Raw genomic sequence first — 12,659 nt, 5'->3', positions numbered from 1 at the left:
CCAAACCTAGTCCCAGACTTGGTCAACGGTTTATGTCTAAAGGATTATATATGCGCAATTAATCCTTTATATCACTTAGCTAAGATTTCAAAGTTTAGCATGCTATAAGTCACTTACTGAGTATCTGTTGCGGCAAGGAATCTCTCAGCCTCGAGGAGTAACCTTGAGAGGCGTCCCTACTCAAGGGGAGATCCTGTAGTGCAGCCCGCTGCCGTGCAGGAGAGCTCAAAGGGCTCTTGGGCTGCTCAATATTTATAGGGGTAAGATGATTGACTCATAGTCATATTGGCATACCGATAACTGTGGTTAGGTGGGCGTATTTCTCACAATAGCCCTTGGTTATTGTGTTTGTTACCTGGCTCCCGAATCCACTTGGAATGGACGCAGCTATCACTATCAGCATCCGTTAACGACCACCTTTGGTAGTTATCGCTTGAGCAGGGTTACAGGAGATAAAGATCAGGTTGGGCAGGGGAGCACACCATCACACAGGGCATGAGAAGCTGAAAAGTCCTTGACTAGTGTGAGCACTACTTAGCAACAACTAAAACATCGGTGTGTTATCAACATTATTTTCATCCTAAATCCAAAACACAGCACTGTACCAGCTACTAGGAAGGAAATTAACTCTACCCCAGCTGCAACCAGGACATGCAGACGCCACAGAGTGTAGTGAAGGCAAAGCAGGCAAAAGGGAAAGAGTGGTTCCTCTTTCTTTGAACTCTTTGTAGTTTGCTACAGAGGTTGTAGTTATGCTTTGAAAGATTTTATTGTAACTAAATGCAGTGCTAACAAAGCCACCATTTTTGATCCTCTGAAGATCTAAGGACCTGCCCCAACAGGGAAGATAAGTATGCATCGAAATTCTGAGGAAGTATGTGATATCTTCATACAGACTGGACATCTGAGCAGGACAACTTGTTTTGATGCTATTCTTATGCTACTATCATGTAGGTTTCTGTGTCTGGCTGAAGACTGCGACATGCATTAACTTGCAGAGATAAAATAGTATTCTCTTTATAAAGCCAAAGATGTCATAGGCAAATTTGCCATTTAAAGAGTGACCATTATGCATCAGGTAGAGTCTTACAGTAAAGATCAGAGAGACTAGATTCTTTTTGATGCACTGGATGTATTCAAAATTAATGAATAAGAAAAAGTGCATTTTGAAGCAATGGACTTTAATTGCTGTGGACTGATGCTCCATAAATATGGAGAGAAAATTATGGCAAGTATTTCTGATACGTTTGTTCTTAGGCTTTTCAAGTAGATTAGTCTATTTTTGCTACATTATCTCTTTTGTTGACATCTGGCAGTTTGTAGCTTATGATCTTTTAATGCAGGGGAAAATAATGGGAACTGATTAGGTCCCAGAGGAATTTTTCTTCTTTTGCTACAAATCATAATTTATGTGGCTTCCATTTCTTTGTTATACAGCCCGTCAGACTAAAATGTTTAGTAGTAACTTCTGGTTTGAACTTTAATCTGGAACACTGATAAGTTAACTTCTTAAGAGATCTTTATTTTGTGCATGTGCACAAGCCATCGGGGTAGGTTGAATGTGTGTTGGAGAGGGGAAGAGGATAAAACATCTTGTCAGGAATCTTGGACAGCAATTGATGTGGCATATCATTAAGTGCAGTAATTACCAAGCAGTTCTGAAATTCCCAACTCCTGGTTTCCAAGTGACTCAGTACGGCATTCTGCAAAGAGCTGGTGATTTTGGTGTCAAAAGCCAATGTTACTGGTCCTTTTTTTTTTTTTTTTTTTAACTTCTCGGAAAACCTTCCCTAGTCCTGTCTGTCTGAAGGTGACTGCAATTCATCTGGACAGCAGGAAGTCCATCGTGTTTCTCCCTATATACTTGTTTGAACTTGTGTATTGTTCGCAACAGTCAAACCTGTGTAAAGAATGTAGCTAGCTCTTTTTTTCTTTACACTGTTTTAAAACTTTCTTATTTCTCACTATTTTACAGAATTTTTATAAAGTGAACATTATGTGTCATTCTGGTTATACTGTTTGTACTGGATATTTCCAAAGCTTCTCTTGATCTTCCTGTCTATAAAACACATGAAACCAGGAAGATGTTTTGGTATAAACTATTTAACAGCTTGCAAAATATTTTAATCCTTCCAGGGTTTTAAAACTTGCTACTGCTCTTTGGGTTACCTGCTTTGCAGTATCTCTCTTCCTCTGCTGGAGAAACTGGCCTGAGTGCATTTATTGTTTTGGGTTTTTTGTCTCATTGTATACTAAATAGGTATCACATGGCAAGCATTGACTGGTTAAAGTTTTACTTCGCTTTGTCACTGAGTCAATTGCATTTCCACAACCCTGTTGGTTTTTGTAGGTGTTGTTGACATGTTGATTTATGAACTTCCTGTTTTTAAATGTTATATACAGGGGACTGCCTGGATATGAGGTACTGAGGGGAAAAAGAGCATCACGCTTGGCTGTGCACCTTGCCCATTTGACTGTACATAATGGAGACTAAGGAAGAGAAGAAGGAACGAAGACAAGGCTATTTTGCTCGGTAAGGTTACAGGGTTTGTTTCAGTGTTGATTAAAATATGGAACTCCTCATTCTGCCTTTTTCACAAGGCTTTACGATTTTTCAAGTATGTATAAAAATGAAACCCATGCTGCATTATGTATCCAGAAAGTGCTTTCCTTGCTGTGTCCCTAATGTTGGAGTGGTATTTTTTTCCTTTTGGGTAGTGGAGATAAACTTGAATTATAATTGTTATTTGTAACACAAAGCTGTTCTTGGGTACTCAATTGCAAATTGCACTGCATTTGAGCTTCCAGCATCCAGTTCCTGAAGAGTGTTTATATAAGCGCATCTAAAACATAAAAGTGTCTAAATCTAAAGTTCATCTGATTTCAAATAAAGCACAGGCTAAGTAGTATTATCTCAAAGGATAAGATCAGCTAAGAAAGAGTAGTTATATGCTGATAGGTTAAGCTGCCTAGACTGTATCACCTTTATAAATACAAGCAATGTTTTTTCAGTCAATCATTTTTATCATTTGGAATTCATGATTGGTGATTTTTAAGAAATAAGTGATGTTGATTTCCTAATAACTTGTCTTTGTTAATTTAGCAAGTCTGTAATTATCTCTGAGCTCCAATGTACAAGAAGAACCAAAGCTTGCTTACTCTTGAGGGGGTAGGAGGGGGAGGAAATCAGTATAGAAAACATCTTTGACTCAAAGATACTTTCTGCACCGTTGAAGAGGAAAAGCGTATACTCTCTCTGCTCTGTACTATTACTATTCAGTAACTATTACTGAAACCACACTAAAACACTAGCCTTAGTGCATTACAGACATCTAGAGACATGGCTTTCACACCATTTAGAAGTAGTAGCGTGGGGAAAAGTTGCAGCACTTTATTGCTGTTCAGGTGGTATGTAGTGGTGGCTAAAGACTTGAGGAAGTTTTGTGGTGAAGGATATCTGTTAATGCCAGGTAATTTGCTTTCCGTTTGGAGAAATGCAATTAGGTTGATGTTGATAGAAAGGAATGTTGCAGTTTGGGATTTTGAGAAGGGGAAATAAACAATGGCACCTATAGCAGAGGAGGTATCAAGTAGGATAAAGCAGAAGCAGCTAAAGAGATTGTACTAAGGAACAAGTAATTTCTTGTTAAGGAAGACTCAGGCTTTGAGAGAGATGTCTGAGCAAGATGCTTTAGTATTGAAGATAATGTTTTGAGTCCTTTCTAAATGCTGTCTACTAAACAAAATGGAAAGCCACAAGAGGCTATTTAATCTGTTTTGCAGCTTTCCTATGTTATCTGTGGCTACTCTCTAAAAATTCACAGGGACAATATGTCTTGTATGGGCACAGGGCATTAGGCAAGGGTCAAAAAGACCTGAAATCAATTCTTAGTTCTAGCGCTTACCTGCTGTTTAACTCTGGGGAGGTCATCTGTCTGTTTCCCTCCTGGCTTGCATCTTTTTTCTTTATGTAGGTTGCAGGCCCTTAAATGAAGTTCCCACTCCAAGCAAACCCATGTATGATTTCTACAAGTATGTTCTTGCAGGCCCTCAAGTCATGTTTTAATAGAAGCTGAAGTAGGTCAGAAGGTGGTGTGCCCAGCTTACCTTCACGTACATTGTCTGCGTGTGCAGTCAGGGACAGAAGCAGAACTGAATTTACATGTCCTTGATTTTAGTCTAGCATCTTAAGTCTAGCATGCTTCCTTCAGTAAACAGGTGTCCCAGCATCTTGCAGATGAATGGTTTGAATGCTTTGCATGATGACCCATGTAAATGTCATATGAGTACCTGAAAATAATAGGTAGCTTATATTGCCTTTAGTGCAAAGACAGTTTCACGTACATTGTCTGCGTGTGCAGTCAGGGACAGAAGCAGAACTGAATTTACATGTCCTTGATTTTAGTCTAGCATCTTAAGTCTAGCATCCTTCCTTCAGTAAACAGGTGTCCCAGCATCTTGCAGATGAATGGTTTGAATGGCATGATGACTGACCCATGTAAATGTCATATGAGTACCTGAAAATAATAGGTAGCTTATATTGCCTTTAGTGCAAAGACAGTTCTAATAATGTCCCTTATCTGTTTTTTTTTAAACTTTTTAAAATGTAGCTTTTGACTTGATGTAGACAGAAGTTCCCAGCTTAGGTGCCCGATACTGGGACACCGAGATAAGTTAATCAGGTGCCTGCTTTGGTGTTGCGATTTTGGTTGTTTTGTAGACACCCCTGTTCTGTCCTTAAATTTAAGCACCCAAGTTGAATAAGTTGTGGCCCTCATCTTTTGTGTGCTACTTCAAACACCCGCTTTTCCTGCCAGCTTGGGCTCATATTTATTAAGCCAAGAGCAACCTCAGCTGATTCCCCAACACATGCACCCCTCTACTTCCATTACTGTTTCCCCCCCACACACCTCTTATTACTGTTACGTTTTGTGAGCCTAAGATAATAGTATTTACAAAATATAAATGTATGTATAGTAAACATTCTTATGAGACAAGGACTCTTCTCATGCTAACTGCTAAAGGGGAAGCAAGATTTACATGAAATAACTGTCCCCCAAATTTAGTGTTGTAAATAAGCTGGTTTAAACATTTATCCTTTAAAATATTTAAAATTTCTCTACAGAAGAGAGCCACACAGCCATCGTATCTTTCCACTACAGGTCTTCATGGCCTGAGTGCCTCAGTTTTCCCGGGTCTCTTCCCCTCCCTATGGCAAGTGAAGCTGAAATAAAACCTCACCATCCATCTTTGCTTCTTACCAAATGCTCCTTTACCCACAGTGTTTTGTGGTAAAGGGCTTATTTTTTGCCTTGGTTGGCAAGAAATGAAACAAGTAACTTTTCAAACACATAGAAATCTCTACAAAACTTTTTAAAGACCGATTTAGATTCCTTATGCAGATAAGATGTTACAGCTCGTGGGAGTTTAACAGGCAAGAAGTAAAAGTATAAGAGTAACATGCAAGCATAAATTTCTCTTATGCAATAGGTCCTTATTTAAGACTGCTACTCCTACTTAAAGACTATTCTGTGTAGTTAAGTTTTCTTGTGTAATTCTTCAAACCTTGTTTTTAGGCTCTTCTGTTGACTTCTGTGTCATTGGCTCCTAAATGGACCAATATTACTCCAGCTCTTGCAAAGAACTCTGTCTCCTCTTGCTGTGAAGTCTGTCCTGGTATCCAGCAAGTCAAAAAATAAATGGTACAGTGTACTATAGATGTACAATGGCACATCTATGTGTGTCGGGTCCCTGACTCTACTGTGACATTTGGTGCTTTTTATTGTGCCCTTGAACCCTGGTACAACTTGCCATTTCCCTCTGCCTGTGCTTCCTTTATCTTCCCTCTCTCCTTACAGAATGGAGAACCTCTTGGTTTTCCCCTGCCCATTGCGTAGGGTCAAGTTCAGTGGTATTTCACCTTGTGAAATGAATAGCTATTAAAATTTTAATTTAAAAAGGAATTAGCAAAATGAGTGACCTGTGTCACGTAGAAAGAATTGCTTTGGATGTAAATTGGTAGTCTGAAACGCTGAATGTACAGCTTGAAACTGGAATTGCTTTGCATGTACTATTGTGTGATACTGGATATATTTGGACAAGAGGTTCTAGGAGATGAGAAATCGTAAGGGAAGAGTTTCAGTAGTTTTCTGAAAGAATGACGAAAGGAGCTCTTTTAGTTTTAAGTTTTCTGTGTCTCTTAACCTTCCTCACTGTGAGTTACCCAGCATTTTCCATGCTTTATATGATCTATGTCAAGTAGCTCTCTACTGCTTTCTTAGCAGGGAACAACAAATAAGTAGTGCTTTATTTGAAAAAATGTTACTTTTCAACAAGTCAATCGAGATGCTTACATTAATTTTATTAATAGTTATGTCTCCAACTTGTGGTGAGCTTAATCTGAAGAATGCTGTATAGAGATGAACCGTAAAACTGATACTTACATTGAATGATTTTTTAATAGTTTCCAGGGGAATTACGAATTTTAGTTCTCAGTCTCTTTTTTTGGTCACCACTGAGAGCCAGATTTCTGAAGTCAAAGATGAAGTGCTTGTATTAGGGAAAATATTCTCACTGAGGTTTGGGTGCTTTTGTGTTTATTGAATTTACATTGGTCTTGTTACTATCATTCTTTTGAAAAAACTACATAAATGCCTGGGACATGGTCCAAAGCCCATCTGAGTAGGCAGAGACTCCCTTTAGCTCCAGATTGCTAATACTCTGTCAGAACCTGAAGCCAGTTGTACAACCTGATGTTCACCTCATGTTGCCTTATGATGTGAATATTTAAGGGAAATAAAGGATGTTTTAATTTAATTTAGATTCTTGGCTTAGATACCTAAATTTATATTCATACAGATTAAATTTGTACATTAAAACCAAGATTTTAAAATATACATGAGTTTTGTACAGTTACAATTTACTTGTTACCAGGCTCTAATTTACAGCATTTTTTCTTCTCCTAATTATTTTTTAATACCTAAAAATAAGTAAAACAAACCATACAACAAATGGTATACAGCATTCCAATCACACTAGTTGTTTACGACCTAACCTTAGCTTTCCTTTTAAACATTCACAACCTATGACAGTAGGAATCATTAATACATAGTAGCTGAGCTGTAAACAGCTAGAGCTGTAAACAGCTGGAAAGCTTAGCTGGAGAAGGAGTCATATATACTTGTCAGATTGTTACGGTCTTTTGCTGGTCCTTGCTCTTGGCTGCTGTTGGAGGCAGGATGTTGGCTTGCACAGACCCTTGGTGTGACGCACTAGGGTCACTCCTTTAGTCAGTCCTTTGGTCAGTCTTTTGCATATTGCAAACTAACAGGTTTGTAAGCGTCTCATTTGGAGTTTTTCTGGCTTTGTTCTGTTTTATTCCTGTATTCAGTATTTGCACAGTTCATATTTTTAATTCCTGTGGCTATTAAGACATAGGAAGATGATGAAATGAGAAGAATGCAGCGAGTACAGAGGGAATGTGTGGAAAGGGAGGATATCAGTGGTGGCTAGGAAGGAGGGAAACCCAGATAAGGAATATGTGCACAAACATATTTTTCTTGAGGGCATCTCCTATACGTGAGCCTTTGTCATAGCTTTTTCTGTTAGGTGCTTTTCGTGTGGGCCAGACTCATTATATCCACGCAACAGGCTTCAAATGTTGGTTGATCCTCAGATCACTATTTCTCCAGCAGTCGTCTCCTTGCAAATTGTTCTTGTTCTGCTGAGCCAAAGTGTTGATGTTTATTCAGGTTTCCTGTAGCACCCATAATTTATTTTTTGCTTTTAAAAGGAAAAGTTTCCACACATTGTTTTTAAAACAAACCATCACAGAGGTTTATCTTGGGTGTGAAGAATAGTCAAGCCAAGATCCTGGAGATGCTTAAATTTTTTTTACATTACTCTAGGAAATAATACATCATTTCAGCTCATCTGTATAATGGAAATTTCTTAGCTCTGCTTCCAGACATATAAACATTACCTCATAATCCTATTATTGAAACTAAAAGCAGTATTGCATTTTACTCACATTGTTTCGACCAATAACATGTATGCCTGAGGCATTTTATTTTCAAAGAAAAGGCTGAAGATATCACTACTTCAGATTTATGGAGTGCAATGGATATTATTTGCTCTGTTATTTAGGGGTATATGTGCGGGATATTTGCTATGTCGGATGCTGAGAGAAGCCATAAAATATTTTTCTGAAACATACAGAATCCTGATTTGCCTTCCAGTTACTTAAAATGGAGGGGTTTCAATGTTTTTAGCAGACTTTCTGCCTGCTGCTGTGTAGGTTAGTATTTCAGCTGTCCTTTGCAACTGTTGTAGTTTTCAGACATTAAAGAATGTCTAGAATTTCACAGACAGCAGCACCAGGAGCTTTCGAGTAGAGCTTTGGGAGGTTGGTCAGGTCCTTCAGATGCTTGAGAGACGCTTGCTGTTCATTGCTCATAAACTTACTGTTGTATATATAAAAAAAATATGAAAACTTTCTTTTTATCATAGGTGTAAACCTGGAGAATGACAGTTGGGAGAATTGAACCTGCTTTTTCTGAAGAGTGTTGCAGTGCAAGGGAAACAGCTGCTTATCTTGGGAACTGTTTCCTGATCTCGCATTGCTGTTGCTTTCTGGACTCTGAGGTTTTCATATTAGCTGTCTTGTAATTCTGTGGTGCAGGATGAGAGTCAGCAGAAGAGCATGAATTACCATCTTCTACTTAGTCTGTGAGTCACAGAATTATTCCCAATGTGAGTGCTTCCTCTGGGAAGCATAAACAAGGCAGTGGTTTCTGCAGCCTCAGTTCTTTCCAGTGCTTTCATCCTCAAGAGTAGCGGAGTCATTTAGGATTGAAGAATAATTTTGTTATTGAATAACAGAGTTAGTGGAAGTATCTAATGGGGCCCTGAGGCTTTCTTCGGGGTTTTTCAAAATTTTCCAGTACCAGAAATGCTATTTATGGAGATGCAAAGCTTGCATAAGATGGGAAGCATGGTTAATCTCCTCACCCATTCACTTCCCTCTGCATGTGTAGTGAGACTGGGTAACAGTGTGGGATCTGTATAAAGAGGCCTTTTTTAGGAAAGAGAAGAAAGGCAGAGTTTCATGATGTTCTTGATTTCTTTGAGGGCTATATTACAGAATATACAGAGAGAAGAGTTGCTGTTTATTTAATCCTCAAACATGCTGTCTCACACCAGCAATTTCAGAATTTTCACTAATCAGCTTGCAAGATACGTATAAGGCTGGCTTGTTAGGCAGCAAGCATACAATGACCTTATATTTGCTTTTCCCAAAGGGACCTTTGGGTGTCTCTTATCAGCCTTTAAAAAGAAACTGCAAAAAAGGAACTTATTTAGCCTCCTTTTTAGAACATAAATAGTTACATGATAGGCCTTTTGATGTAGGAGTCTGTGCAGTTTTGATAAGAGTTGCTATTAACATAGTTGTAATGTATTGTGTCTTCCTCCTCCTTCCCTTCCTTGCAGCCTGCAGCTGTGTATGCTGTGCATGAGGGGTGTGCTGGAGGCTCCTGGTGGGCCGTGCCAATTACCTTTTTGCTCTTGGAGGGATTTAAAGATATTGTACCTTAAAGGCAATAGAATTTGGGGGCTTCAAAAGATGGCTTTCTGGATAGGTGCGATACAGACTTTTTACTGTTGTCTGTAGGAAACTGATATAATTACCTTCTTAAATTACGCTGGTTTTGTCGTGTCTGCAGGTATGGTCTCGTCCCTTCAGCTTCCCAGACGTGTCTTCTCTTCTGCTTTTAGGACCTACTGCATAAAATTCTGCTTAATCCCAGTGAACTGTTTTAAAAGTTAGCCTAGCTTAAATGCTGGTGGAAATTTAGCATTAATACTTGGCAGATGCGTGGTTCCACGGTCAATTTTAAAGCGATGCTGTGTAAGATGCTACTGAAAGAGATGGTCCCACTCAGCCCTCTGGTTTTGCCACGTCTCTTATGGATGGCAGAGCTGCCATCGAGGAGCTGCTGTGGCATGAAGGCCCCTTCCAGAAGCAGCCACAGTTTTGTTTAAGTGACATGGAGGCACACACCTGAAGAGATGCCTAATGGTACTGACTTTTTGGTGGTGCTGTTAATCATCTCTTGCTTGTGCTCTGAGAAATCCCAGCTGTCTTACTGCCTTGTGGCAGTAGTCCTGGTCAGCTCTCCTGTGCTTTGTACCACAAGGCAGTAGGGAGTGTTTTGAGGAGAAGAGTCAGCATTGTGAGATATGTTAGAGTTTGCTGGACTGAAGAAAACCCAGGTTGATAAGAAGCTAGACATGCCCCTTCAGGGAAGGTTGCTGGTGTTTCTGGCCCACAGGTGAAGTTGCCTCCCTTGTATCTGCTACCGTGATTCAAGACTTTTGCCCGTGTTTCTGGCATGTGCCGTGCTACATTGGATCGTTGGTTTGGCTGGTGGGATGGTCTGTTTCTGGTAACAGTGCTGCACGTTTAAAGGGAAGGATATGAGTGGTACCTGCAGGAATGTGCTTTTGGAGAGAGGCAGTTTTTTCCCCTCTGTCTGAGGGACTGGAAAGCATTATATAGCTAACTAAGGGAATTCTGTCAGTAGGAGAAGAAATGCTGTGGATCCTGCATGGGGACACTGGATGACTGTCTGCTTGCACTGTATTTGAACTATTAGTTGCATGTTCTGCAGTTTCTGCTGCATGCCTGTGGGCGTTGGGCTCCCCACTCCTGCCTCCCCCAGGAAATGAAGGTTTTTCCCTCTTCCCTGGGGCTTTGGACAGGGTAAGAGGCCGTGTGGATATTCCTGATGGCATTAGGTTCCCCATGGTGCCAGGCTGGTAAATTCTCATGCCCTCAGCATTAATCCAGCTTCCAGACTGGGTTTGGAAGGGCTTTCTCCCCACCCCGCCCTGCTCCTGCCAATCTGATTATGGGGAGATGAGTTGTAAGTGTAGGTTTGTGGTGGTTTTTTTCTGTCTTACTCTGTAGTCTGGGCAAGGAGTGTTTCCTAGGATCATCTGAAATTTAAGCATGTATGTTAGCTATGCTCTATTCCATTGAGGTCTGTGGGATTCGTCCTGTTGATTTGCGTGGGAGAAAATCCCAAGGAGAGCAGCAGAACTGGTTAGGAATTTGGGGGAGGGAGGGAGAGAATTGTCCTTATGCTGGAAAACCTTTGTAATGTAAATGAGCCATAAATCAGCTCTTTGGGTGTCTTAATGCACTGAGTATTTTCCTGTCAGACAGCAGCCTCTGGCACAGAGAACTTGTCTTGTATAGCACTTAATATAGTGATAATAACTCCAGGTTTCTACCACTATTTTTCTGGAGTGGCTGTTTTTATTTCAGTAGGCATAAACTTAACATCTAGCCAACCACAGGTAAACTTAGTTTAAATTATATTTATGTTTTTGACTTGACAGTGCATTTCTGTCAGCTGCTGAATTTTTGCTTTCAGTAATGCTTCTATAAGTACATGGCTTCAAGGTGTTAATCACATGTTTCAATCAGACAATCTTTAAAAATCAAATCTCCTTAAGCAGAAGATTTATCTGTATGTTCAATATCTGTGTTAAAAAGATGATGCTCCTCTTTCCACCTGGACCACAGCAGGTGCTGCATGTAGCAGTTGTGCTTGCCTGAGGCTGAGAAGGGTTTTTTGTTATTATAGAAGTGTTTTGTGTTACAAATGCTGCCAGCCCCCGTCCCCCCCCTCTTTTTTTTTTTTGTTGGCAATCCCACAGAGTGTCTTAAAACTACAGCATATGACCGGTCCCGTGAACTGATGCATTTGAGCAATTTTATGCATATGAAGAATCATACCGTTAGCTTTAACAGAACGGTGTAAGTTGCTTGTAGGAACAAAGCTGTAGCAAGGGTGGTGGGAGCGGGTCCAAGGCACTGCCGCTGCTGTGGGGTGAAATGCCAGGGCACCGGGGAGGAGGGGAGGCCAGCAGCTCCCCACCCACCTGCTGTGGTAAGGGTAGGACCCAGCATGCCAGGAAACTTTCCTTCCCAGCACAGAAGGGAATGGGCAAGGGGGGCCAGTGGCAGGTGACAGGACAGGGCGTTGCAGAGCACCTGCCTTATCTCGCTGTGGGCAGCCGGGTTTGCTAGGAGGCCCTTGTCCTTGAACGCAGCAGGGGATTGAAGATAGCTGGCCTGCTTGTCCCTGCCACCCTCCTGCTCCGCTTCTGCTAGGAGGAGGCAGCACTTAACCGCCTGGCCATGCTGCAGCCTGGGTGCATGTGGTTGCTGCCAGGAGCAATGCCACTGGATGTTAAGCAGAGGGGCTGCCTTACAAGATCAAATTCAAGAGAACTGTAACTTTCTGGTTTCCTCAGCTTATTATTCTAGTTTGGCATCTGCCTGAAGAGCGGTGGGACCTTCTGGACTCACGGAGGCCGGAGAATGTGGAGATGGAGCAGAACCTCTTGTGTCCTCCTGTAGCCTGTTCTTCCATCGTGCTGATGGAAGGCAAGATTGGTGACGAGTGCCATCCCGCAGGGGTCCGTATTGGGACCGGTACTGTTTAATATCTTCATCAGTGACATAGACAGTGGGATCGAGTGCACCCTCAGCAAGTTTGCAGACGACACCAAGCTGAGTGGTGCGGTCGACACGCCAGAGGGATGGGATACCATCCAGAGGGACCTGGGCAAGCTGGAGAAGTGGGCCC

The 12,659-nt window shown here is 41.0% G+C and overlaps 1 protein-coding gene across 1 annotated transcript in view; it reads left to right on the top strand.

Moving 5' to 3' along the window:
• NCOA7 (nuclear receptor coactivator 7) overlaps positions 1–12,659 on the top strand; it is a 116,448-nt gene that overhangs the window by 21,803 nt on the left and 81,986 nt on the right. The window contains exon 3 of the mRNA XM_009289108.1: positions 2,404–2,533. Coding sequence (XP_009287383.1) covers positions 2,484–2,533 — 50 coding nt within the window. The 5' untranslated portion in view covers positions 2,404–2,483. The remainder of the gene's footprint in view (positions 1–2,403; positions 2,534–12,659) is intronic.

The sequence above is a fragment of the Aptenodytes forsteri genome, unplaced genomic scaffold, assembly GCF_000699145.1.
Source record: "Aptenodytes forsteri isolate BGI_AS27 unplaced genomic scaffold, ASM69914v1 Scaffold217, whole genome shotgun sequence".
NCBI lineage: Eukaryota > Metazoa > Chordata > Aves > Sphenisciformes > Spheniscidae > Aptenodytes > Aptenodytes forsteri.
This window is presented reverse-complemented; position numbering and strand designations above follow the sequence as displayed.